The sequence below is a fragment of the Ilyonectria robusta genome, assembly GCF_021365365.1.
Source record: "Ilyonectria robusta strain PMI_751 chromosome Unknown BGZ61scaffold_13, whole genome shotgun sequence".
NCBI lineage: Eukaryota > Fungi > Ascomycota > Sordariomycetes > Hypocreales > Nectriaceae > Ilyonectria > Ilyonectria robusta.
Window position 1 is genome coordinate 1,000,988 of NW_025764447.1, and position 25,501 is coordinate 1,026,488.

General features: G+C 50.5%; 7 protein-coding genes across 7 annotated transcripts; 4 read left to right on the forward strand and 3 right to left on the reverse strand.

Moving 5' to 3' along the window:
• Positions 1-922: 922 nt before the first annotated feature.
• On the reverse strand, positions 923-4,154 carry BGZ61DRAFT_479642 (uncharacterized protein; the record flags this gene model as incomplete). The annotated part of the gene is made up of 20 exons (XM_046249121.1): positions 923-988; positions 1,280-1,297; positions 1,348-1,371; positions 1,429-1,449; positions 1,512-1,529; positions 1,582-1,602; positions 1,673-1,693; positions 1,756-1,776; positions 1,848-1,868; positions 1,930-1,950; positions 2,009-2,029; positions 2,166-2,231; positions 2,317-2,422; positions 2,476-2,531; positions 2,835-2,864; positions 2,937-2,955; positions 3,038-3,053; positions 3,119-3,139; positions 3,315-3,587; positions 3,674-4,154. The coding sequence occupies 20 exons, from the start codon at positions 4,152-4,154 to the stop codon at positions 923-925; spliced, it is 1,341 nt and encodes a 446-aa protein (XP_046102925.1).
• A 727-nt stretch (positions 4,155-4,881) lies between these two features.
• BGZ61DRAFT_423170 (major facilitator superfamily domain-containing protein) lies at positions 4,882-7,171 on the reverse strand (the record flags this gene model as incomplete). The annotated part of the gene is made up of 7 exons (XM_046243555.1): positions 6,839-7,171; positions 6,759-6,784; positions 6,604-6,703; positions 6,259-6,542; positions 5,873-6,201; positions 5,512-5,812; positions 4,882-5,458 (listed from the first exon to the last, which is right to left on the reverse strand). The coding sequence occupies exons 1-7, from the start codon at positions 6,977-6,979 to the stop codon at positions 4,882-4,884; spliced, it is 1,758 nt and encodes a 585-aa protein (XP_046102926.1). The 5' UTR covers positions 6,980-7,171.
• A 3,916-nt stretch (positions 7,172-11,087) lies between these two features.
• Positions 11,088-11,899, forward strand: BGZ61DRAFT_53404 (uncharacterized protein). Its single transcript, XM_046254083.1, has 2 exons — positions 11,088-11,346; positions 11,403-11,899. The coding sequence occupies exons 1-2, from the start codon at positions 11,138-11,140 to the stop codon at positions 11,767-11,769; spliced, it is 576 nt and encodes a 191-aa protein (XP_046102927.1). The 5' UTR covers positions 11,088-11,137; the 3' UTR covers positions 11,770-11,899.
• A 656-nt stretch (positions 11,900-12,555) lies between these two features.
• On the forward strand, positions 12,556-13,962 carry BGZ61DRAFT_454608 (uncharacterized protein). The gene has a single exon (XM_046246254.1). The coding sequence runs from the start codon at positions 12,625-12,627 to the stop codon at positions 13,870-13,872; it is 1,248 nt and encodes a 415-aa protein (XP_046102928.1). The 5' UTR covers positions 12,556-12,624; the 3' UTR covers positions 13,873-13,962.
• Positions 13,963-14,395: 433 nt separating this feature from the next.
• Positions 14,396-16,795, forward strand: BGZ61DRAFT_534068 (zinc metallo proteinase; the record flags this gene model as incomplete). The annotated part of the gene is made up of 4 exons (XM_046254087.1): positions 14,396-14,653; positions 14,712-16,353; positions 16,445-16,635; positions 16,700-16,795. The coding sequence occupies 4 exons, from the start codon at positions 14,396-14,398 to the stop codon at positions 16,793-16,795; spliced, it is 2,187 nt and encodes a 728-aa protein (XP_046102929.1).
• Positions 16,796-17,306: 511 nt separating this feature from the next.
• BGZ61DRAFT_479648 (uncharacterized protein) lies at positions 17,307-17,987 on the reverse strand (the record flags this gene model as incomplete). Its single annotated transcript, XM_046249122.1, has 1 exon — positions 17,307-17,987. One exon carries the CDS (start codon positions 17,985-17,987, stop codon positions 17,307-17,309), a length of 681 nt encoding a protein of 226 aa, XP_046102930.1.
• An 865-nt stretch (positions 17,988-18,852) lies between these two features.
• On the forward strand, positions 18,853-25,017 carry BGZ61DRAFT_534069 (uncharacterized protein; the record flags this gene model as incomplete). Its single annotated transcript, XM_046254088.1, has 9 exons — positions 18,853-19,009; positions 20,787-21,053; positions 21,112-21,523; positions 21,588-22,270; positions 22,332-22,935; positions 22,986-23,093; positions 23,143-23,465; positions 23,521-24,204; positions 24,257-25,017. 9 exons carry the CDS (start codon positions 18,853-18,855, stop codon positions 25,015-25,017), a joined length of 3,999 nt encoding a protein of 1,332 aa, XP_046102931.1.
• Positions 25,018-25,501: the final 484 nt, after the last annotated feature.

The window sequence follows — 25,501 nt, forward strand, 5'->3', positions numbered from 1 at the left end:
CGGGGCCCTTCACTCTTGATGGTGACCCAGTCCCCCCAAGCTTGCTAAGCCTCCATAGACGACACTGGGCAGCCGCGGGTGGTGGCGCGCGGGGTGCTACCTGTTTGCCAGACCAACTACTGATATAATCATGATGCTTGATTGAAACTAACGTGGGACTTGATTCCAGCCAAGACCACTGCCATCTTCCTGCTTTGCTCGTAGAACCTTGACCTAGTCCCTCTGCGGAGACACTGAACGCATAGCGCTGGTTCTGCCTGTCCCATTCCTTCCCATCTCAACATTCCATTTGTCCCATACCGTCCAGTCTTATACCCGCCTGACTTCCCAACCTTCGACTCTCTGGCACAGACTGACCTAGATCTGAACCATGTCCTCAGTAGCCTCATGCCCCCCTACCTCTCCCACACTACTCTAGCAACTGTATGCTATCCCGAGAATTCTCCCGTCTTCCATTACCAGGAATAACCCATCGCTTCATTGTGTACTCGTGCGACTGAATTTTCCTGCAGACTTTTTCGCGGGGCGCAAGCGGGTGCTGGGCCCTAAAGGCTGGGTGGTCACTCTATCGTCAGCATACCGGCCAGCACCATCGGATGGCATTTGTTCACATACTCGTCTTCATATCCTGGCTGGCAGGTATTGACATCTAGCATCTTGGAAGGTTATTCGTAGCTTTTGTCAGGTCAGCAAGGCCGTCTAGTTCACTGCGTAAACAGGGAACCTACTTGAAGCGGTTAGTGACATTTCTTGTCCAAAAAGATATGTTTGTGGCCTAGAAGCTGGGTGAGCGCATTATCCATGGTTGCATCGAATTCACCATCAGTATGTAAGCAATAATGCCAGGCGATAATCCACTCTCATTGGAGAGCGCTGCCGACGCGCACTACTCTTGGTAGTTACATAAATGATCTGCCTGAGGTTAGCGTGATCTTTTGATGAATGGGGCAAACCAGCAAACGAACTCTCGATTCCCCAAAGTGTTCCGCTGGGAACATGTTAGCATATGCCAGGAATCACAAGTAAAGACAAGAGAATTTACCAGCGGATCATGGCAGATGAGTTTGCTAGCAGGTGAGACGTTAGTGTCATCTGTCCAAAGTAGTGAGAATGAACAATGCTCACTTGGTATCCACAGACTTTTCACCCCAACTAATTAGCTGACATAAAGAATGAAACTGGAAGGCGAAATACTGACCTCATTCGGCAGGAGTAGTAGCAGCAGCCTCCTAGTTCACCTGTCAATTGTTTTCCACTGTCGCGAGCAAGACATGCGAACCTTCTCCTTGACACGTTTCTATGTACTGTCAGAATATCACTTGAGCAAAGGGCCGAGTAGTCACATACCTCCGCAAGCTCCTTGGCAAGAGACTGTTGACAATCGAGTAAGCAATGATCTATTTTTGATATTGGAAGTAGCAGACTCACCAGAATTTTGGCCTTGCCATCCTGTGAAAAGATATCAATTAGAACCTTCACGGACAGTCTAAATCAGTGAGTTTGGTACTTACGGCCATGGCGGGAGCGGCCTAGGAAATCGGTCAGAACCTATGAATATCTGAAAGGTAATAAAAAACTTACGGCAATCTCTTCTTGGAGATCCTATTCATTGTGTCGAGCGTCAGAATCTTCATGCATGACAAGTGGCGCATACATCAAAGCGTATACTCACGACAATCTCGTTCAGAGTTTTCTAAAATCAGCGAATTAGCCTGTGAAACAAGTGTCTAGGATCGGGGGAGGAGAGCGACTTACATCGGCAAGTTTGCCGAAGTGCTGCAATGATACGTAACTTAGCTCCAGTTCATCGCGTAAGGGCAGACACTCATGGTGTCTCAGTCACTTACGTCTCGTTGCTTGGCGTAGTGCTAATAAAGAATCATTAGTCAGTGCAACGTTACCCTCATGCAGAATAGTTGCTTCGCTTACGGCCGCCAACTCCACCTTTTTCTACAACTATGTAAGCAATTCTAGTTCACACAAGTTCCATGGAAGAGTCAGAACTTACCTCCAGCTTTTCTGCCAGAAACTGAAGATGCAAAATTTGTTAAACAATCATAAGCGACGGATAGGGGAAATTAGTCAACCAACCTCCTTGGTGCCAGGCTATATATAAAGAACAATAATGTTAGAGAAGATGACATCCAAGGAGTGGCGAAACTTACCACCGGATTGGGTTTGGCCTCGGAGGCCGGAGCCCCCGAGACCACGACAGCCATGGTCTCACTGGCCTATCATCGCGGATATGTTAGACACTGTCTGGGAGTGTACTGTGCTTTTCGCTTCTGAAAATGTGGAAAGTTGATGAACACCTACGACACGCTGGCCCCGTCGGCCAGAGGGAACTCTTCCACCCTTCAAGATGTTAGTAAACAACAATCCCGCTGGACACTGAGAGACTAGCTCTGGAAGATTGACGATTCTGTGGAGTTGGTCAATGGTATATCGTGTTTGAAACATGCGATGGGAACTCACGCCACGAATGGCCGGCTGCTGGGACTATCCAGGAGGCAGAGTATCAGTATACGGCCCTAGTATAATATCAAAGCTTGGATGTTGGTCAAGGAAGGTGTTCTCACGGAAATGCGGGCACCCTTGAAAGAAGTCAGCTTCAAACAGCGCAGAAAATGCCAAAGTAATTTCGTAGAGAAAACTGACCTTGCGAGCCATGTTGCCTGCACAGGAAGAAAGGACGTGTTAGCTGGGTCTTGTCCATCCACATGAGTATGAGATGGGAGCTCACAACGATTTGAACGTCTGTCTAGTGATGGTGTCCAGTCAGCGGCCCAATCCTGCACAAATCATCGACGATTGGAGTTTGGTTCACTACTTACAGGCGACGAAAAAAAAAAGGGGGGCTCAAGCTGTTCAGTATTGTTAGTCGTCAAATTCATGCGCGATGATTGACGCGAAGCGGAGTTTGGTTGTCGACTCACAGGTTCAAAGAACAGAATTCTGTCAAGGCCATGCCACCAAGTCAGTTCTCCAATCCATACACGAACGATGGATATCGACTGGGCTCGGACTTCTTACTTACTGATTAGAGAGAGAATCTATCCCAGTCATGGCGCCAAGTTAGTTATCGCTTTCATACAGGTAGTGCCAGGTCTGCACTCACGGATGGGCGAAAAGTCGAAAACTACTCAGAAGTGTCAGAGACGCCACGGATGCAACAGAAATGGGTTGGGACGGGACAATACTTGCCTGGTAGTATAACAATCTAGCTTCCGGGACCCTTGCCGTCAGTACTTGACCCAAAGAGTCTCGCCCTTCGGCTTGGAGTCCGGTTTTCACAAGAGGGGGGAGGGGCTTACCGAGACGTGATGGATTGCTTGCGTTGGGAGAGAGAAGGACGAGAGAAGTCGAGTTCACCTGGTCCACGAGGTGGTCCATGCGCTTCAGCACTGGCCTCTCATGCCCGGCCTCCGGCTCCGGAGAGCCGAGCCACCTCTTGGAAGTTGCGGCTTTGAGGGACCCACGTGACACGCCCCAGGACTCAGATGCAGGCTGCATTCGGTCTAACTGAGGTGTTACTGGTTCGCCCAAAGCTGTTGGTTTGAGATGCCGAAAAATGTCTTCAATTGACACTATGACACATTACAATCTCTTGTTGGAGACTATGCACACTGTTCCCTGCCTATTTCGCCTTGTTGAATGGACTGTAGAGAAGTACATCCCATGGGTGATTTCCATATCCACGAGACATCAGTTCTCTGTTGCTTGCGGGGTATGGATCGCTGAAGCATGCTGCAACAAGCGACCTTGGGCGCTCTTCCAATCGCTCGTTCCTGGGACGGGCTCAACGCGATGGGACACACCAACATTACAGCACTTCCGCACGCGCTCTGTCCTCGACAACCGTTCTCAGAATGCCCACAACCTTTGGTCTTGTGAGCCTGGGTAGCCTCAAGAGAGCCACTGAAGCGGCAGGACCGTGGGCGCACACGGGGTGCGACAAATGCGGCTTTGGCAAGAAGGGCATCGAGTGGGTGTCTGCCGCCTCCTATCGCCATCATCCCACTACCAAGACTGTTGTGCCCTTCGGCCGCGCCAAGCTGGGCGATCTGATAAGGCCGCCGAGACGACGACGCATGTCCCCACTCAAACTTCCCGAAGGCGAATCTGGCCTGGAGGGCCAGTGAGAGATTCTTCATGATGCATTGCACCAAGTTTTCGCATGGTGGGCTAGGACCAGGTTACGCTTTATATACTTAGCAGTCCCCCTCCAAGTCCCAGACAATTGTTTTATATACCAATCCACCGTTTTTAAAGGTGCTGAACGAGATCCAGGTGTGACTAACAAAGACAGCGACCCCTTTTAGGCGCAGGCCGCAGGCCTGCATCGACACTGAGATTCTTCTCGATCATTTGTTACAACCATACGAGCAGCTGATCTGGCAGGATTCCACGGACGCGGCGGGCGATGACAATCCCACGGGGGACGGGCAGCATCTTACCACGGGGTCGCACATTGGCGTTCGGTCTGGATTAGGTGTTTGAGCACCGCCGAGGAATATTGACATGAGCTGGATCGCCTTGCTTTCGAGCCCTGGATGCGCACTTTACTAGCTCAGATAGGCTGGCATGGGCTTTCTTTGATCACATGTTGCAAACCAGGACAGGAAAGCTCACCTGGGACAGGCTTCCTCTCCTATGGGATTCGCCAGTAGGTAGGCTACTTGTCCTTAGAGATGACGGCTGTGTCCGTCATTAATTGAATTCGTACGAGTCGGATCTTCTTCCACCGCGATTTGTCGTCATTTGCTAATTCCAAATACGATGTCACTTGGGCGTGGAAAACTTGAAATGCACACGAGAAGCTGTGCCTTATGGGGCCCGGAAATTAGGTGCTACTATAAATACGGAATGAGTAGTCTCATACTATGCTGTCGTCCCCTTTTCATCTCCATCCAATTTACCCAGTTCGACATGTTCTACTGTAGCCTCGATCTTCTCAGTCATCAGCTCCTTCACGCCCTTGAGACAAGCAACAGCGACAATGGCCAAGACAGCAAATGGGATGACGCTTGACCAAGCCAAGCGATAGGCGTATGCATATTGCCATCTGCTCTCCGATATAGCCGCATCCCAAACTGCGCTGTCGGCGCCCTGTACGTCGCTGGAGTCGATTAGGCCCGTGGCCAGGGCCTGCAGCAACGCCGGCACACTCTTTTCTGGCAACCCTGCAGCCATAGCAGACTTAGCCACGGCCGAGGCGTAATGCGATTTCAACCGGCCGTTAATTATGGCATCGATAATGGCTGACCCGAAGGCTCCTCCAATTGCTCGAACGGAAAATGCGAGTCCCGTGGCCGTAGACAGGTATGCGTGCGGAGCGGTGAATTGAACACAGGCGACCAGAAGTGTCAGAGGTGCTGACTGTCCGATGCCTGTAAGGACATTCAAAGCATGCTGGGCATTGTTCCACGAGGGTCGGATCGCCGCATAGCAGCTTGATCTGTCGGGCATGATTAGAGCGCGCCAAACAACAATCAACAAGCTGGTACTTACACGATAAGGAAGAAAGTGAAAGACACGATGAGAGGAGACTTGAGGTCCTTATACTTGGTGGAGTATAGCATAATAGGGACTGAAAGACCCAAGTTTACCAAGGTAAAGCCAAGGAGGCGGACAGAAATCCGCCACGGGTCCGTCTGGAACCCCAAGTTGAGAATTATCTGCGGCACAATGGAGTTGACAGCCGAGTAGAAGACCCAGCCCTCAACACCGAAGGCGAAGACAGAGAGGGCAAAGTTTGCGTTTTGCGAGAAGAAAATATGGGCCACAAGGCCATCTTCTCTTCCTTTCCACTCTAGAAGGAGTCAGCAACGTCAATATCAATCCAGTATGCCAGTCTCTTGGGAATGCTTACCGTATAGGCCGAACAAGACAAGCAAGACAAGACCAACAACCAACGGGGCGATGACATGGACATCGGACCAAGAATAGGTTCCTCCAGACCAGTTCAGGGCCAGGAGCATAAGCGAGACACTGCCGATGAAGAGGACGGATCCAATGGGGTCGCATGCCCAAAGAACCTCCTTGATGGACATCTTGGGAGACTCTGTTCGCTTCGGAGGCCAGTAAAAGATGAAGAGACCCAAAGAGGTGGCACCGTGAAATGCGGCCTGCATCCAAAAGATGTACCTCCATCCAGATGCATTGACATTCGTGACGGCTCCAGCCCCCAAAGAGCCAATGCTGCAAGCAAATCGTCAGCGTCGCGGCGCAGTGGACTGCCTAAAATGGAAGACTCACATTCCACCAAGAGAGCCGCCGATAAAGGCCAGCCCGTTTGCGATAGCTCGATACTTGAGCGGGAGAATTTCCGAGGGAATAGCCTGGACAATAGCAATCGTAGATAACGTCGTGCCAATCAGAATGCCGCCGCCAATGAGCATGCCCATGGAAGTCGCTTTAGCCGAGATAACAGCCCCGACGAAGGCAATGAGGGGCGGGACTGAAGCCAGATACTTGCGGTCGAGGACGTCAGAAAGGCGCCCGACAATGGGCGACAGCACGCTTTGCATCAGTAAGGGACCCTGCGACAGTCATGAGCGAGAATTCCAAAATCTTGCGGGGGCCAGAAGAGTTGGTAAATACCTGGATAATCCATCCTGCGACGGCCCCGTCACCAAGGTCGCGGATGATAAAGGCGATGACTGATCCGGCTGCTACCACAACGAACACCTGGGCCATGATACTGAACCGCTCGTTAGCTGGAGCCACGAAGGGATCGGGAGGCGACTAAAACGTACGCAAAACAGGTGCAAAAAACCACAATCTTTTTTTGCTACGTCAGCAACTTATCCGGCGTGTTGCTGGGATGCTCGCTTACCCACGATCTCCAACTGAGCTTGACATGATAGGCGTCCTCAACAGCGGCCTGCTGGATCGGCACGACGTCGAGTTCTTTGCGGTGCGGCTGCACAGGTGCCTCGCCCATGCTGACAGTGGGCTTGTCGTCAACGGAAGTCATTGTTGCGGATGGCTCCCGTTCAGGTTCATTACTCTTGTCGCAAGGGTTCGACGTCAAGACTGCACGCAGCTGCTGTTATGTATTCTGGCTGCATTTGGAGATAGGGGCTTGAAATATCCGAGGCATCCTACGCGGCAGATGTATTTCGACGCTACCCCTCCAACCGTCGAGTTAGTCCGCCCTGATAATTCCACATGACTCGCCAGATGTGCGCCTGGATTGGCCAGGATATGAACCGGTTTCGCCCAAGGCCCCTTTGAGTATGGGCTTGTCAATAGTGTGGTGGTGGTGGAAGCTCGACTAGCAGGGCATCGGCAGTTTCTTGCGGGGTTGCGTGCAGGGGATCCCCGCAGTTACTCCAGGTCGCGGACGCCCTCGCTTACAGCCTTTCTGCTGAGACACGTACGAGACGAGGAACGGTTCCGGGTCTGCGGTACTCCGTGAGTTAGCTGCTGGACTTTTGCTGGGGAGAGTTTCGCTCGGAGTAAATTAACCGAGATGGCGCGTTTCTTAAAGATGCTGCTCCCCCGCGCCCACGTTCTGGTCGGCGGCAACGGGCCGATGCAGCCTTTCCAACTGCGGGCGCTATTTCCAGCCTGACCTGATTGCGACGATATATCTATCATGTTTTTCCTTCAATCCGGCTGTCCCTTGAAATTTGTCTCTTCGGACCAATTACGTTGAGGGCCCGAATGCAGAGACTGTCCCGAGGGTCATCCTCCCGACCGAGCGTCAAGATGGACTGAAGCAGTCTGTAGATGGCGGTCTCAATGCATACACGATTCCGGCGCTTGTCGGGCACGACCAAGGCTACCAGTAGTATGTGTCCCGTCCACTTTCCGTTGCTCTTCGTATTTTTGCCCATCTCTTTCCCCGTAGAGCATTGCGACAGGACCTTCCACCTCTTCCAGATCCTTAGTATCTTCCCGATCCATATCATTATGTGAGTCTCATTTTGCAAGAACATGGCCGAGAAAAGAGACACCCCGTTCGAAATATTTTGCTAGCCTGTACCAGCTGTCAGCAAGCCTTCCACCATCTTGTCGGGTGGCCAGCGGTATGCCAAGGACGACTGGCCCCAGATGCCGGACTACTGCAGTTATTATGGCATGCAACAGCTCGACCTTGCCGGCAGAAAAAAAGCCTTTTCTACTATACCCGGGATGCAAAACTTCTTGTGCAGGAAATCGAAGACAATTTTGGTGCTAGGAGCGTTGACATTTCCCATGTCAGCAAAGGTCCAACAACTTCGCGTGTTTCCCGACACAACTCGTCTGCCTCTATGCCTCCAAGTAGAGGTTGCTGAACGTCATCGCTTTGCATCAGGGCTTCATTTGAAGCTATCAGATCGGCGGAATGTCCTGGTTCGCTTCGCTCGGGGCAACGTCAATATGCCCAACTAGGACTGGTCTGGCATGAGGTATATTTTCGAGAGCTTCATTTTGGAGCTGCTACATGCGCTTCCCTGAAAGGGAACCCAGCCATACCTGTTTCTCGACCTGTCTACTTCCGTATGCCTGCTCAGCACCCCGGACACAAAGTTAATGTCCCCACCAACACTGATGGCCGACGCGTCATAGTTTTTGAAAGGGTGGAGGGTAAGGATAAGGTCCAGGTTAGCCGGATCTGTATCTAACAGTACGAAAGTTTTCTTCAATTCTGCCCATCTCTATTCCTTCGCTTCATCCCGCGCGTACTCCCCGCTGCTAATGAAAATGCGAGGACTCCTTGTACCGCCTAGTCCTTGAGCATTGGGATTACGGCATACAACATGTCGATTGTAGTAGATACAGACCAAGAAACTCGACAGAGCCTCCGTATCACATCGCTTTACGACTGGAAAACTGGTTGCATTCTGCCTGCGCTCTTGGCTGACCCAGAAATGGCTGTCCACGTTGACCTCGCCGCAGATGACAAAGAAGAATCGTCGATCACATGGGTCCACGAAAGTGCAACCGGGGAATATGGCATCAAGTGTATGAAGCATGTGGAACGCTGCATACATTGTAGTACCAAGCAATAGCAGTGAGAAATATGACCAGAATAAGTTTATAGCAGTCAGTTCCGCATTTAGCAAGAGAAATTCAAGGTTTAGAGTCCATGGAAAGTGTGGCAAAGGCTAGCATAAGCATAAAACAAACCTGGCGCTGACAGGGAAGTAGTCCTTGGTGGTGGTGGTGGCGAGCTGATTTGCAATTGACCTACCCGTACTTCGGGACAAGTGCCTCAGACACATAACTCCTGGAACCGACACTGGTACAGTTGTCCAACCCCGTTGCTCTTGAATTTAGATATGCACGCAAATTGCTCATGCAAGCTAGTAGCTCAATCCTGCGAATTTGGTATCTGTGACGGCCCGCTTATTCTACCTGTGAGGTATAGGGTAGGCCAGGACGTTGGGAGTATGAGGGGTGGACGTGAGCAATGTATGTCACAGTTGATAATGTGTCAAAGGGAGTATGATATCAACAGGTATCTAAGTTGGTAGCTAAGGAGCGTAAGGCTTGGTTGCTGCGCATATAGTCTGTCTATTCGTCATGGTTTTGTTGAAGTTTCCACCTTTTGCCTTTGCGGCTACGTGTGATGCGAGGTCAAAGGAGATCGTGACCGCGCCTGCGTCTCGACTCATGTCGTTCGAGAGTCACGTACAAAAAGGAAAGAGATGCAAAAAGAGAAACATACAACAGCGAGGATTCCCCGGTCGTCACCGACCCGAGTACTAATTCGCCGCTTCTCAGCTTGACTAAGGGAGAGCGGACGGGATCCCGTATTTTCTAAGAGCTATGGTCGTATGTGCTATGTTGGCGAGCCATTGCCAGTTATCAAGGGGAGTCAGAAAGTACCGTGAGCTCACATCTGGCCTGGGGAATTGAAACCTCTTCCGCACACACGAGGGATTGTGAAGATTCGAAACACAGACCCCTTTCGACGGGCAGACCCGCCGGTCCGTACCATGCTCCACACCGCCCCAAATGGCAAAAATAAACCTGGGGGAACCTGTGGAAATGGTGGTTACGATGGTACGGCGAGACGTAGAGTGTAAATATTTGCAGCACACGAAAAATGAGACATCTGTTCAACTTAATAATGGAATTCGGCGCCGGTGTACATCTCTGCCTCTCAACTTCAATTGGCTGAAGTAGGCTTGGTTTGTACTGAAACATCTCCCATAAAAGAAAGACACGCTTTTAGAGTCGATATAGGCGTCGAATAAAGCCTCATATTTGATTAGACAATTTAATGAGATATGGTATGGCGCGAAGTAAATCGATAATCGTACGACGTTATCAGTCTGGTTGAAACGATTGTCTTATTTCAGAACCATCGCATTTGAAGACCGGAAGAGAATCCCACTGTCGTAGACTCTCAACATCCACTTTTTTTTTTGAGAAGAACAGGGCGTAGAAAAGTGGCTGACTTAAAATGAACAGAACCATTACTACGTGCTGGATCAATTGGAGTATGCGGTGCAGGCTGTTCGGTCAGGGCCTAGACGGCAGTTGGCGTTGATCCAACCACGATCTTGTGCGCCCTGGTTGGTTACTTGTCAATTTTATTAACACCGAGATCCGGATGATCAGGTAGCCGAGTCGATGGGGATGGTTTGCGAGCTGACTCACGGGAAGCCTAGCACTAGGTAATGCCGGGTACGAATATTTCAGTCCGTTAGCTTCGGATGCACAGATCAGCGGTGTCTCTTGCTTCCATACTAGACGACCATGGGGAGATTGCTTTGACCTAGCTCTGTCCTTATGTTCAGCTATCCAACTCTGTCTTAGTTTTAACAATGTCGTCAATTCATGCTCAGCCCGTCGAATGTTCCCCGAACCGATCGGTAATCACGGCACCCTAGTATGGGGGTATCAGGGGAGATTACTGTATTAGTCTTAGCATTGTGGATATTTGAGTCGCCGGTATTCTTTGCAATTAAAATATTAGCAGGCTAGTAACAGACTATTGGCTGGTAGGCCGACCTACCGGTTTTAGCTGTCCGCTCTCTTGAGTAAGGTTCAGATCGGCCCATGGATGGCTAACTTCGGAGTACATACTCCGTAGATGCGCGAGCATTTAAACAAGGCCTGATCCGCCCAGCTCCTTAGTGCCCTCTGTTCGAGAAGCAGTCCCTACACGTTTACTCCGCCAGTCTCTACCTTCATTATGCTTTCATTCAAGTCTCTCGTTTTTGCCTTTGCGGCCCTTAGTGTTGCGGGCGTCGAAGGAAGTCCTTGCCGCACTTGCGTCCCGACAAATATCGTTCAAGACTCGGATTTCGAAGGTGATGCCTCGCCATGGGCCTTGACTTCCGGCGTGGAAATCAGAGCCGACACCTCTGATGCGGCTTTGGCCCATTCACCAGATCACTACGTGTGAGCAATTTAGTTTTCTTCATCGCTGCTCTTTTCTAATCAAATCCATCTCCTAGATATGTGAACATTGCCAATCGAGACGATCGGACGAGATACGATATCTCACAACAGCTTTCGGGGCTCAGCGTGAACCAAGAGTACTCACTCAAGTACTTTTGGGCGGTCAACTACGCCGGCGGCATTTACGATGGCGGTTGTGAGATTGCAACCTACCTCGACGGCGTTCAAGTTGATTCCACACGCTTCAATGGGCGACCCGCCTTGAATATCTGGGCCGAGAAGGAGGTGCTCGTCACGCCGGCTTCAGCGAACCCAGTCCTGAAATTGTCCATGGGCTGTGGCGGAAACTACTTTTACGGTGCAGTACTCCTTTTGGATGATATCTCCATGGGCAAGACTTGCAGTACTGTACGTAGAAGCTGATAGGAATGAGTTTAAATTGCCGGGGTCTATTGAGGAGAGAAACGTATTTTTCCTGTATATTCGAGTAATTATCTCCACAATTAGAAAGTTGTATAATTTGTTACGGAAAAAAGATCACATTTATCCTTCCCTATGTAATCCAAATAACTACATCATGCGGAAACTACAAATGGTAGGTTAGTGGCAGGACCAGATAAAGTAGCAGGCCCACAAGCAACACAAGGCTGGCGAACAGATCATTTTGACACGGGAACAATAGAAAAAATGGATAGGCAACCTTGAATAGTTGAATAATATACCCCCTTGACCTGACGGTCGCCCCCTTAGCTGAGTTTGAGGAACCTCAAGCCAGTAGTTTGAAGGGAAAAGCTAAGTAAGGTTGTTCAAAGTGAATGTTCCATTAATCCACATCTTTACAGGGGCTGAACAATTTATCTCAATAGATTTGACATCTGCTGGGGTCTAGGTGTGACGCTGGTGGGTTTGACTGCTCAAAGTCAATCAGAAGGAACATCATATCAGACGCAAGCCTATGCTGGACTAAAATAAATGAACGAACAAAAAAGAACGCCTGAAGTCTCTTTACTTCGTCGCATTTTGACCAATTTACTGTTGCCAGGAAAGCCATGCAACACCCTAGAACTCGCGCAATTAGTGATGCAGGGTCGACCCTAAAGCAACTGCGCCTCAAAGGATTGACGTATTTGCCTAAAACAGGTATGACTCACAGTGTGTAAGCAACGTCGATGCGTTGTCTTCCCATGCTGACAGCCTCTTCACCAGCAACAAACTATCTCAATTTTATTCCAACTCACAGGAGTCTTAACCTACCATAATAACCACCCCCAGTGAACGATGGAAGGTACATCTTTTCGGCTATTTCGAGATCTTCCTCCTGAAATACAGGACGCCATTTGGGATGCCGCTGTTCGTCCAGCTACCAAAAGCCATGTTCACTCGTTCATCATCGCTGATCATCACTGCCAAACTTTCGATTCGGTTTCCGTTCCGGGGTTCTTCCTCCGATTCGGAGCCTACGGGAAAGTGAACGGGGGCTTCAAACTCGCCGTCCCACACGATGATCCAAATAGCGGCCCAAATAGCTCCGTGTATCTCTCGGATAGCGGGCTTTGGATGGCGTGCAAACAGTCTCGAGCTGCGATGAACCGACGTTTTCCGATGAATGAGTGGTGGTCAGAGATTCCCGGCAAAGGCCAGCCAGAGCGGAAGGCCCGAGCAGGAGAATGCTTTGGCCAACAAAATGTTGCCCACACCACTTCTTACATCGACTCAAATGCCCAGGTGCGGCACATCACCATCCAACCCGTCGAAGATCTGTTCTACTTCAGCCCTCTCCAACTAGACTCGATTAATTGGTTTCATCACTACGCATTCAACGATGTGCCGCTTATTGATTACCGAGGCTACAATACCGCATCGCCGGCGTCGAGTTTCCTGGGACTGCATGTGGCGTTGGACTATGATCCGCTGATGTTGGAGACGCTGGCTGGGCGGACGGTAAACTGCCCTCATCGGCGTGTTACATTCTCCACGACGTCCATAGTTGACATGGTGGATGTGTTCCATGAATCAGCGGCACGGACAATATGGTTCATCGACCACCGACTTAGACGCCTAGAGGGAACATTAGAAAATGATGCAAAGACCGACGCTCATTCTAGAATGGGTTTGCTAACGGCCTCTGCTTCTATTTCTCTCGGCGATACGCAAGATGGGCGGCGAGTCTTCTATTCCAACGATTGCGTGTTCACCGAAGTTCAGAGAGAGGACCACCTTTCCGAGTGGTTCATGGGCGAGGAAAATGGCCATGGTACTGTCTTTGCATTCTTTGACCTTCTTCATCAAGTTGCCGGTGGCCGGCTAGAGGTTGAAGGCTCTGCTAGAATGAAAGTCCTAGCATGTGAGGTAGCACCAGGTGCGGCCCCGAGGCCTGCGACGGCGAGAACGGGGAGCGTTGTGTGTGTGGCTTGTGCTGAGGAAAAGCAAGAGACGTTGTTTCGCAAAACGGACCGTTTGAGAGATGCTGAATCAGACGATGATGGGTTCAGTTTGGAGGACTTTGCTCATTTAAATCTGCTATAATTTTCGAAGATAAGCCGTTGCTGCGCTTTTCGTCTTTTGAGACGAGAATGGATCGCTGAAAACAATAGGACTGAGTTAACGCATTATCTGGCAGTGAATGGATGCAGCAAGCGATTCTCCGCGTCTCTCCTCTCAGTAAATCGGGCATGGTCGTTATCCTGGCCGCCATGCCGGTTCCGGTGGTTACCCTTTGCGGGCTAGTTGGCAATGAAGTCGGCTGTTGCGGCTTCAATGGCCAACGAACTGGTGGAGTATCTTGTCACGGAGATAATAAGCGACTGGGCGCAATTTAACTTGTAATCTGCCCCTTCATTCACGCTGCTATTTGCGACCGTGCTGCGACACCGCGACGGTGGTATTCCCATGTGTCGTGATCCTCCGCCCCGCTAATGCCTACCGCTGCCTAGACAACCCATCCCACTGTCGATTATAAAACTGATGAAGCAAGACTACAATTCCCATACTGCATCAGCAATTCATTTCAATCAAGCCCAAAATCTCCCAAGAATTATCAGCTCCAATCATGTTTACCTTTGAAAACATCCAGGACCACGAAGTGGTGCACCAGCGATGCGTTCTCATTTCGGGGCGATGCGAAACTGCTACAGAGGGCAGCGATAGCTTCGTTCAGATTGAAACCAAGGCGAATGGCGACAACATCTCTTTTCCAACGCAAAAATGGCCAATGTCACATGGCTGGTTCAAGGCTCTAGTTATTCTAACTCCAGGAGAGAATGCTATTAGCATCATCTCTGCAGAAAACGAGTCTCACTCAACTGTTGTAAGTCCCACGGTCGTGTGGTCAATTGTTTCTCAAGCATAGTTCTAATACTCGCAAGATCAACCTCCGGTATATTCCATTGCTGCAGACACCGCCTCTACACCTTGCCATTCTGGTTGCCACGGACTCGCCTCTTCTGATCGACTGTCCACCTCGCAAGTTTGGAGCGCTGTCGGGGGCCCACTCGAGCATCAACGCTGCCGTTGCGAAGTTCCGCTTGTCAGCATACATGTGGCAGGCTCTCACTGCCGAGGAGCTGCGCGCAAATGGACTCGGTCGGCGGTCGTTTCGTCTGGAAGAAGAGTGGGCTCCCGATACGCTGAGCCAGACCAGCGAACGTCAAGTCACAATGGATTCCACAGCCAAGGTCCATCTCATTCCAGCTGGCAAGACCGTTGCTGAACTCAGGAGCGCCCAATTTGCACAGCAGAATCCCAGAGCAGCCAAACCAAATGAGCTGCATGAGATCTTTTCCCGGGCTTTGAAGAACTACGGAGGACCGTTCGTTTCTGAAGCCAAACCAGTCGTTGCCGGGTTGATTCTCGATTCCACATACGATGTGAAGAACAATCTGATTCTTGCCCATGCGGCGCTCGGAGCTCACAACTCCAACGGACTGTCTCTAGGCATTATGGGCAGTCATTTGACATACTCATGGCCACGATTCATGGAGGAAGTCCCTGATTGTCTGTTGGACCAGTCACCTCCTGGTGACCAAGTTGGAAACGATAATGGGGAGTGCGTATCCATGTGGGAAGCCTGCTCTGTTGGCCAAGGAGCTTTCTTGCATGAAGTTGGACACGCCTTTTCCGCGCCACACACGACTGGTATCATGGCTAGAGGCTATTCGAAGGACTGGCCGAAATGCTTCCTCGCCAAGACTGCGTTCTCCGTTCACGCAGGGACTGAGGGTATTGAACCGGTCACACCTACCACGCCCAACAACTGCCATTGGGATATCCGCGACATCCTTCGCTTTGTCAACCTCCCCCATTTCCGCCACCCTCACGATACCACCCCCGACAAGAATTGTCCCGTTGTTGAAATCCAAGACGAGGAGGACATCTCAACACTGGCCATCACTTGCGAGGCCGGAATTGTCCAAGTCTTGTTCAATGGCGTCGCCGAAGACAGGGCCTCCCCTAATAACCCTCAAAAGTCCATTCGGTACACCCTGGACGAACTTGAGGATAGATTTGACTTCCAAAATGCCCTTGAAATTGAGGTACTCGCGATGAATGGTAAGCACATTACCAGGGACGTTGCAAAACTGTTCTCCAACCAGACATCGATCCGCGTCCCTGGAACTGGAATCCGCTTGCAGAAAAAGAGCGCCATGAGTGAATCTACACCAGCAGACAGCTGGTCCTGGGCTGTGATGCTGAAAAAGCGCGGTCGCGATGGTACTATCGTCCCGGCGTCCAAGATTGACCTGCGCGTTGGTTGCGTGCTTGACGGAGCCATCGTCTATTACAAAGACGGTTCGAGAGTCCCATGCGGTCCGCGCGGCAAAAATGGCAAAGACTTGGATATGGGTGGTCATCAAGCAAGGAAGATTGCGCTTCCGAGGAACGTTGATGTGGTCAAGGTTGCGGTGGCGAAGGATCACGAGGAGCTACGGGGTTTGAGAATCTGGCTGTCCAATGGAAAAGCTATGGGTGCGCTGAACAAGCGTGGGAGCGAGTCGGTGGAGATTCTCGGTACGTCGTTTTGTTCTCTTTATCCCTATCGTCCTTGTATATTTCTGCCACTGATCTGGCGTGTACTGGATTGCAACTAACGTTGAAACAGTTCCCGATAAGGGCCAAAGAATCATCGGGTTCTATGGTGGCAGCAATAATGGCGGATGGCAATCGATTCATGAGTTTGGCATCGTCACAGCTCCGGTGGATCAGCCAATCCCCGATTCTGTCTACGACATGCCCGAGCTACAAAACAACCCACATGTTGGAGTTGGAAGGCCGTCCAAGCGACGAAAATTGGTACGTGTATCGTCTAGATCTTACTGAATTCTCCGTGAATTATGCTAACCAGATCCTTAAATAGGACCAAGCTGAGACTGAGACTGAGGATGAGGGTACATCTGAGGATAATGACGATGGATATGATGACGATTCGGAGATTAGTGAGAATGAGGATTGACTAACCTGCCATCGTATAAAGAGGAAGTTTGGCATGGGGGGCGACGCAAAGCCCAGAGACAAACGTTTCTACTTTATGCTTCTGGGCTGGGCATGCTTCGGTCTCTTCCTTTTCCTCTTCGGTCACTGTCTCAACCCCTCAACCGCATTCTACTATCTGTCGCGTTCTCACTGTCGCCTTATATACTAAATTGATAATGAATCCATTGGGTGGCTATATGAAATTACCAGTGTACTTTATCGTAAAGGTGCCCGAGATTCTCTCCCATTTCATAGTTGATATCCGATGCCACTGAATAAAATACGGCCTGTTATGACTCAAAAGGACCACTACTCATAATCAATCACGCTAAAAACTAACCTCGAAGTATCTGAAGTGAATTTGTGAGTGATCTTTATTGTTGGGTCGTGTACTTGTGCGTGAATGATAGTAATACTCAAATTAATAGCTCAGAAGTTGCAAAATGGTGTCAATCAATATCTATTCCACATGAAAGAAAAGATACAACGCCCTAGCAACCATTGATAGTCTCAAACAACCTGGTACCCACTCCTACCATCGCCATTTTCGCACTCATAACCAAATGCGGACTGTCCACAATGTGTCCGATCAGCATTGCCGTCTGCAGCGTAACGAGGAACGTAAACGCAAACACTGCACCTGTCTCTTCGCCCTTTGCAGACTTCAACAAGACCCGCGCCTCTTGGAAAATATCGTCATTGCCAGCATATCTCTGAACCAGCTTGCCCAGAGCCTTACCGCAGGTATCGCGTACACAAAGCATGTTGCACCCCGCATCACCACCGGGTTCGTCATTCAGCACTATGTCGTAGTAACACCGCTTGAAATCTAGGTCAGTAAACTCCTCCCGGATTACCGGCAAACAAAATCCTTCGTGTGTGTAAGTGTTGCTCTTGCCCTGACTCGGCACACCGCGTTTGATAGTAGAGCGGCAAACGTACCGGCCTGCCACGCCCGCTATGTTATAGAGACTCGACAGCAGTTCCGTCCACCTTTTTTGATTGTAGAGGTCTCCCCCTCCATCACAGTAGCGGTCCCATGTCAAGGTCTCCAAAGCACTCTGCAACTTCCCGCTGTGTTTACGGAAAGCATGATATGTCTCTCGACTCAAAACACACCCGTACAAAATCTGATCTGAGCTCGCCTGTGGAGAGTCAGAAGTGATAGCCATGGCGATATCTCACTTCTTGTCTGCGTCTCGCCCAGCTTGTCGAGGTAATATAGAGCACCAGCTGGGTGCAGAGACGAAACCAAATGTGGATTTTCTTTGCGGATGCGGGTCGTGTGAGGTGTCGAGGTTTGTTTATTGCGGGTCCAAGTCGTCAATAAGTTAGTCTTGGCGATGAAGTATTGTCATTACCTTTACTACGACGCTACTGTGGTTTATAGACATCCGCCGCTCTATCTATGATTGTGTCAAATCGTTCATCTCCCGTTCATCGTCCATTGTTCCCGTCGCAATCTCAGAACCCCACTGAATTGTTCATCTCTTTCCATTCTATTCTATTCCACAGTGCTCGCGAATACCTAGGTTTTAGTCGACTCTCTTCTCGACTAGTGAGCGTGTTATTGTTGTAGGTGGAGCCAGATCTAGAAACATCAATTCGTTGTCTTTCAAAAGAGCCCGCAAGGTGATGAGTTGTGATGAACAGCAGTGACGGGCTCAACAAGAACATAAGGTGACAGATCCGAGGACACTGAGTTGTATGCAAATTGGGATTCTGTTTTGCAAAGCATTTAAAGCCAATAGCCCCCCAGAAAAATGACACTGTAGTCATGTCAAGCTGCAGAAGTCGACGTTGCACTGATACATCCCACTACGCACAACACAATTCGAAAGAGTTGGCTGAATCCACCCAGCCACCATGTGCCGCATTATCCGTTGGCGTTTCAATTGCGAGAATTGTTATGAGCATATACGGTCCGAATCTGAAGACGATGCATGCGACATTGCTTTGGGGTTAGTTGATGGCATTTGTATCCACTTGTTGGATCCGACAGGCAATCATAGAGCCCTACTTGATCGCTGTGTTCCTATGGAGCGGGAACAGTGCGCCACTTGTAAGGACTCTGGAAAAGAAGAGAAAAATGATATTGGCAACGATGAGAAAAAGGACACCGGAAAAGATGAGAAAAAGAACGCCGGCAAAGATGAGAAAAATGACAATGGGGAAGGAGAGAAACAGAACAACAGTGAGTGTCCCAAAGATACTCGCGCCTCCCTGAAGTCTTTGTGTGATTCATAGGGTCCCCGAACATAGGTTCAATTCAGTCCGTGCATGACTGTTCTTAGATCTCAACAATGATAAGTTCTCACGCGTCAAATCCAATGTAGGCTATCAGTTTTGCAAAGAGCGAAGCCTCCCACTTCCCTGAAAGTGATGTATGTAATTCCCCCGCGTTAGTCAATCCAATCCATGTCCTGAATGCCCCATCTCACGTCAGATGGATCAGCCACGGATGCCACTTCGGATGTTGCCGTCAGTAACATCATCTTTCGCCCAGTGGCCTCCAGTAGCTGCGCCTCTGAAGTGATTGCTCGCTTAAGTAGTCTTTGAACTAGCTTAGCCACATTGTCTTACAGCCTGGGCGACGTGCTAGCACCCGTTGGGCATCCATCAAACCATCTGCAGCCTGGCGATATCAATTCAATACACCCTGTAGATCACATCCTTAGGCCGTTGCACTTTCTATGACTCGCTCCAATGGTATCGATCATCATCGCCGACACTGCACACGATGGAGCTTTCGCATATGCCTCACAAGGCCCCATTGCAGACCGACCTGCTTCGGCGCTCCCCTTGCACCGCTGGATCACGGGGCGAGCCGTGGCGGCACCAGGCGGGTCTGGACCTGGCGATGAGGCTACAGAAGCGCTTGCCAAGAAGAGGCGCCTCCCCACGCTCTATATCCATGCTGTCCTTGATATCCACCATTAAATCACGCGACAGGAACACACGTGTAGATGCGCATCAAGTGCAGTGCATAGAAGCGCTTCGAAGTACGGACTCGCATTGCTAACCTCGTACAAATGTGATAACTAACCAGCATCAACTTCCACTCACCCCTCTGCGCCACTCTAGATCTAGACCGTCTTAGTGGACAGGCTAATGCTGTCAGTTTCAGTTGTGAAAAGACGACGATCTGCCCTGCCGCCATGGCCCTCCCGGACCTGTTTCCAAGCTTCAAATGCGTGCGAAGCCATTAACAGCAAAGCCTAGTATCAGTCTATATGTCACCAACGCGTACAACTCTTGAGAATTTTTTTCATTCTCATAGGCCTTTTACTTGTCTCAGTGTCGGACTCGGAAGTGGAATCAGGCTACGCTCAGCCGCAACCTAATATTTGCTTCTCCATGACTGCATACCAGCCCCCAAGCCACGCAGGGCGCCTCGAGACTAGGGTCTAGACTTGAGACAATACCATAGTCACTTGATACAAAGCCTCTTGGTAGCCTTTTAAGGACCCCGCGCCTTGCGCCGTCGTATCTCTCCTTCTACCCCTCTTGCCTCTAGCTCTTGGCCTTTACACACCCAAAACGATCCGATGCCTTCTCCCCCAGAATACTCAACGTTGCCAGAGGTCGTTGAAACTCCGAGGGACGGCCCCCCCAAACGCGACTGTCGTCCCCCAGTGCCACCGAAACCAAGTCACTTCAAGCGTCCCTCAGCGCCGTCTTTGCTCGTGCCGCCTCCGAAACCGCAGCTAGTGCAACCCCAGTCTCAAGTACCGACGCTCTGTTGTGTATGCAATTGTTCCAAAAAGGCCTGGAAATGTGTTCAATGCGATGACTTTTTTTGTGACGCCTGCTGGCCACTGGAACGACCTCATCGCGTTAGTACTATATTTTCCTTACATCTACTCAATGTTGTTCGGTTGCCGCCTCCCTTGTACACATATGTCGCCCTCAAAAACAGGCTTATAACGCTGCATCTGATCTCGACTGCTAACATGATGAATTGTAGCCAGGAAAAGTTGGGATCGATGGCCGTCAACACGAAAAGGTCGACGAGGAGGTCATCCATCGGCTGAAACAAATCTTTGGTCAGCCTACACAGGAAGAGCAGTATAGACGCCATGGGACCGATATCAACACTACTTGGTTTGGTGTGGTCAAGGAGGCCAACCAGCCGTACCTACACTATTCGAATCGGCTTGTCGACATCCTACGTGAGAGTCAGGTGGGGGTTCATTCGGATCGATTCCCACAGCTTGTCTCCTTTGTCGGACAGACCGGTATGTTCTCGTTTAACCCTTGAGCCGTCTGCCATAGCTTACCGTTTCCAATGTACAGGCGCTGGAAAGAGCACAGTAATCAAGATGCTGATCGATCGCGAGCAAGCCAGGACCGGAAACACTCACAACTATGCGGCGCCGGTTCCCGGCCTCGTTGGTGACAACATTCCCACGACAGGCGACGTACACCTATACGAGGACCCCGGGACCCACTACGCCCAGAAACCCATCCTGTACGCCGACTGCGAGGGCATGACTGGCGGAGAGAGCGCACCGCGAGGCTTGGCATGTCGAGAGAAGATGGAGAGCGCGAAACGGCCTGGAAAATTTATGGGGAAGAAACTCCGCAAGAAGCTCGCTTGGGCGGATAATCCCAAGATGCAGTCGCGGGAGTATGCAGTGAGGATCCTTTTCCCGAGGATCCTGTACACTTTCTCGGATGTCGTGGTCTTTGTGCTCCGCGAGGTTCGGTATGTTTTGCTTCCTCAAAGACAACCCATGATCGATCTAGTGCTGATTCAATCGCTGTGGCAGGACCTTCCAGACCGACGTCTTGACGCAGTTGGTCAATTGGGCAGCCATGTCTATCGACAAGTCTATCAACCAGCCAAGCCTGCCGCATATCGTCATCGTCCTCAACGCGACCGAGAGCCAAATCGACGAGAAACAATGGGATACAGAGACAGCCACACACGGACTCCTCGATGACTATCAGTACTCAGTACATCAAGTCCCGGCCCTGAGAGATACCCTTGCCAGACTGGCGGCGCTGGGAAAGGTCATCACGACCACCAAGCAGCTCCTGGAGTACTACTACTCTTCCGTCACAGTGGTGAGGATTCCCGCCAAAGGACGTTACATGCAGATAGATGAGCAGATCGGAAAGCTGTATGACATTATCGGTAGGAAATGTGCTTTGTCTCATGCCCAGAAAAAGAAGTTCCGCATGTTACTAAATGCAGAGGTGCTTCCGCAATACGTCAACGCAGCCTACGACCACTTTTCGAGACGACTAGATGAGCCGTTCGACTTCGTAGAAGAAGCTCGCCGTCATGCCCCATTGCCGCAGGACTTTGGCGGACACATACTAAATCTCATCCTGTCCATGTACAGAAACTACGACCGGCGCAGAGGTCGTGTGAGAGATCTCTTCATGAAACTTAGCCGTCCAATTGCCTCGTGTATCGCGCTGGCTGCTACGAGAGACAATACACAGGGTAACATGAGACTCCTCGCACTCCTAGTCGCGTAATTGATCAAAAGGTTAACATTTCTCAGGAACTTACTCGAATCTACTCCGCAACACCTACCTCGATCCCCTGCTTGCCGCCCTGCTAGAGTTCTGCAATCACTGGCTACGCTGTTCTTTTGAGCGAGATGGCGCAGAATGCCGTAATGTCAGAAACTCGCACAAGAAGGGCCACCAAGCTCACACAGGTAGGATACTGGCTCGCGGCCATTTCGAGTCAGCCTTCGTTGCCGACGAGTTTTTCCCGGTATGGATCGATGAAATAGACAGGCACATCAGAAACCTGGATGCACGCCTGGGACACTTCGATCGTGACGAGAGTGCTACTATTCCAAGGATACACATCGACATCATGGCCGACTTCTACAGAACTCTGGATCCCAACAAGCCCGCCGCGAGCTTTAGGAGCAATCTGACGTGTCTTTGCTGCGTAAGAAGCATCCCTGAGAACGTCCTTCCATGTGGCCATATTTTCTGCAAGGCTTGCATTCAGTCTTATGGGATAAATGCAGGACAAGGCTTGTTCAGACTACACTATTGCCCTCTTCACCCACGAGACACAGACTGGCCGGAGCCAGCCAAGATCAAATTCAAGCCAGACGAGGCTGGCGTGAGAATTCTTTGCCTGGATGGGTGAGTCACCTTGCCATATTTTTTAACTTAGTAGTTGACGTGATACTTAGGGGTGGAATACGAGCTATTGTCCAGCTTGAGATTTTGCGGGCGATCGAGGAGGCCCTTGGACGCCATATCCCTATTCAAAAATTCTTTGACCTCATAGTCGGGACGAGGTTCGTCATGTAACATCCAAGTACGCAATCAAATGACTGACAGCTACAGCACCGGTGGCATCGTTGCTTTAGGCCTAGGTGTCAAAGGCTGGAGCGTGTCGTATTGCAAGGAGCAATTCAAGACCATCTGCAGGCAGGCATTCACTCCGCGAGGCTTTAAACCCCTTGCAATGGTCAGTAACAAGAGCTATTACAAGACGAAACCACTGGAGAGGGCTTTGCAGTCCTCCTTTGACGACTACTCCCCCTTGTATGGCGGAACTAAGGTCGAAAAGTCCACTGCAACACGAGTTGCAGTCACTTCAACACTGGCAAGCGAAAATAGGCCAGTTATCTTCTCGAACTACAACACTGAAGGTGAACGTGATACTAGTGAGCGATCCTAAAAATATTCTAGGCTACAAACGTCAACTGATTGGTCGCTTAGTGCCGTACAAGTTCTTGAGGCCACAGGACCCCGCCATGGAGCTTATGATCTGGGAAGCTGCCCGAGCAACTGCCGCAACAGCCCCGTATTTCAAGTCATTCGTTCAAACGGAAACAATGGCTGCATATTCAGATGGTGCGATTCACCATAACTGCCCGGCTTTAGTCGCGGACTATGAGCGAAGACTGCTTTGGAAGGAGGTCAGCACCTGGGCCCCGGATATCTTCTTGTCGATTGGAACTGGCCTCAGCAACCCTCGAGTGTCACCTCAATCCCCAGGCATGTTCTCGTTGAGTCCTTCGGAAGGCTCGCGGCCTAAAGGGTCCCCACGTCAGCGGAACGTCGCTGGCCTAGGCTACATGTGGCGAGCTGCTCCTACCGACGACCAAGTGGACTGCGAGGAAGCTTGGAGTCAGTACCGTGCCATGGCTACAGCGCCAAACCAAATAAACCGGCCAGTGGGAGAAGAGAGCAGCGTGCGTATCAATGTCGAGTTCGAGGGTGAGCGACCCGAGCTTGATAAGGTTGAGGAGTTGGAAAATATGGAGCGGCATGCGATGAACATGATGAGGGACAACCCCGGGATCTACGAAGTCGCTCGTAAGCTTGTGGCGAGCTGTTTTTATTTTGAAAGAGCAGGTGGCCACACTCAGCATGGGGACACAGGGGAGTACATGTGTTCTGGTAAGTAAAGACTCACGCACCCGACGGCTTTAACAGTACTGACTTTGTACAGGAGACATCCGGTGTCGCTTCGATGAAGGTAGCCATGACCTCATAGGCCTTGGTCACATCCTGCGAGAATACATCCTTGGCAACACCTTCGTACCGTTTTTCTTGTTGGAAGAGAACTACGGCTCACTCAACCAAAGACAACAACAGGTGCCAATTCCCGTCCAAACCATCAACAGCATGTGCTACTCCGGCTGCTTCCAGCTTCCGACCCTCCGAATTGGCTCAGAGTTCCAGTTTAGTGTAACCTGTCTATCCTTATGTCTTCAACCGGGGAGCTACAGCCACAACGAGAAGCGCCCCTTCATCCAGGAGTGTGTAAGTGTACATACCCGCCGATTATTTTCCATCAGTGGTTTCCCCCGGAAGCTCGTCACTCAGGACAGCCCTCCGTTAAACAACGCCGAAGACGAGTCTGAGAGCGAAGGGGAAGGGCCTGTGGAACTCCCGGTGCCCGACACTGCGCCATCGTCACCGGAGGTTCAAAGATCGTGGGGCACAAGGCTGTTCAAGAGTCCTAGTCTGTACAAGACACTTTCGCAACGTTCCGCTACACCTAAGCCCAAGAGCTCGGGCGGTATGGCTACGGAGATCTATAGTAGCAGAGATACAAACTCGGTCGACCTATCCGGCCAAGCATCGAGCTCGAGGTTGGCGACGAGCAGCGGCGAGTCACGCTCCTCAGCTGAGACAGCTAATGGTCGTCTGGAGTCAGATTCTACATCTCGAGATGAAACGGACTATGCAAGATATAGATGGGCCTAGGCATTACAGTAGCCCCTTATCAGGAGTAAGAAGCATCCGGGCTCACGCCCGTTGCCCACAGCGACGCCAGCCAATATTGACCTTACTATTGCCATTTTTTGATCCAAATTTGACGTGAATAAATGTATCCTGTCGTTACCATCCCTCTATGAAGCGATGCAGATAGCTGATACAGTAAACAGAACAATGAATGGAAATACTACTGTCGTGCTTGATGTTCCAGCTTGACCAACATAAGAACACCTACAAGTAACCTAGGCATCTCACTAGGTATCTCCCAATTGAAATAAGAAGAATGAATAACAGCTTCGGCTTTTTGGCATAGTAACTACATCGGGTATACACAGAAGCGGGATGTCGCCGAGTCTCACCTACATATATCCGTCGTGCCATGCCATACCCAATCACTAATCAGAAATTCCTCACATAGGTCTATATGCGACCGACCCATGTGAATGACATCTCGTCTACCTGGGTAGGAAGC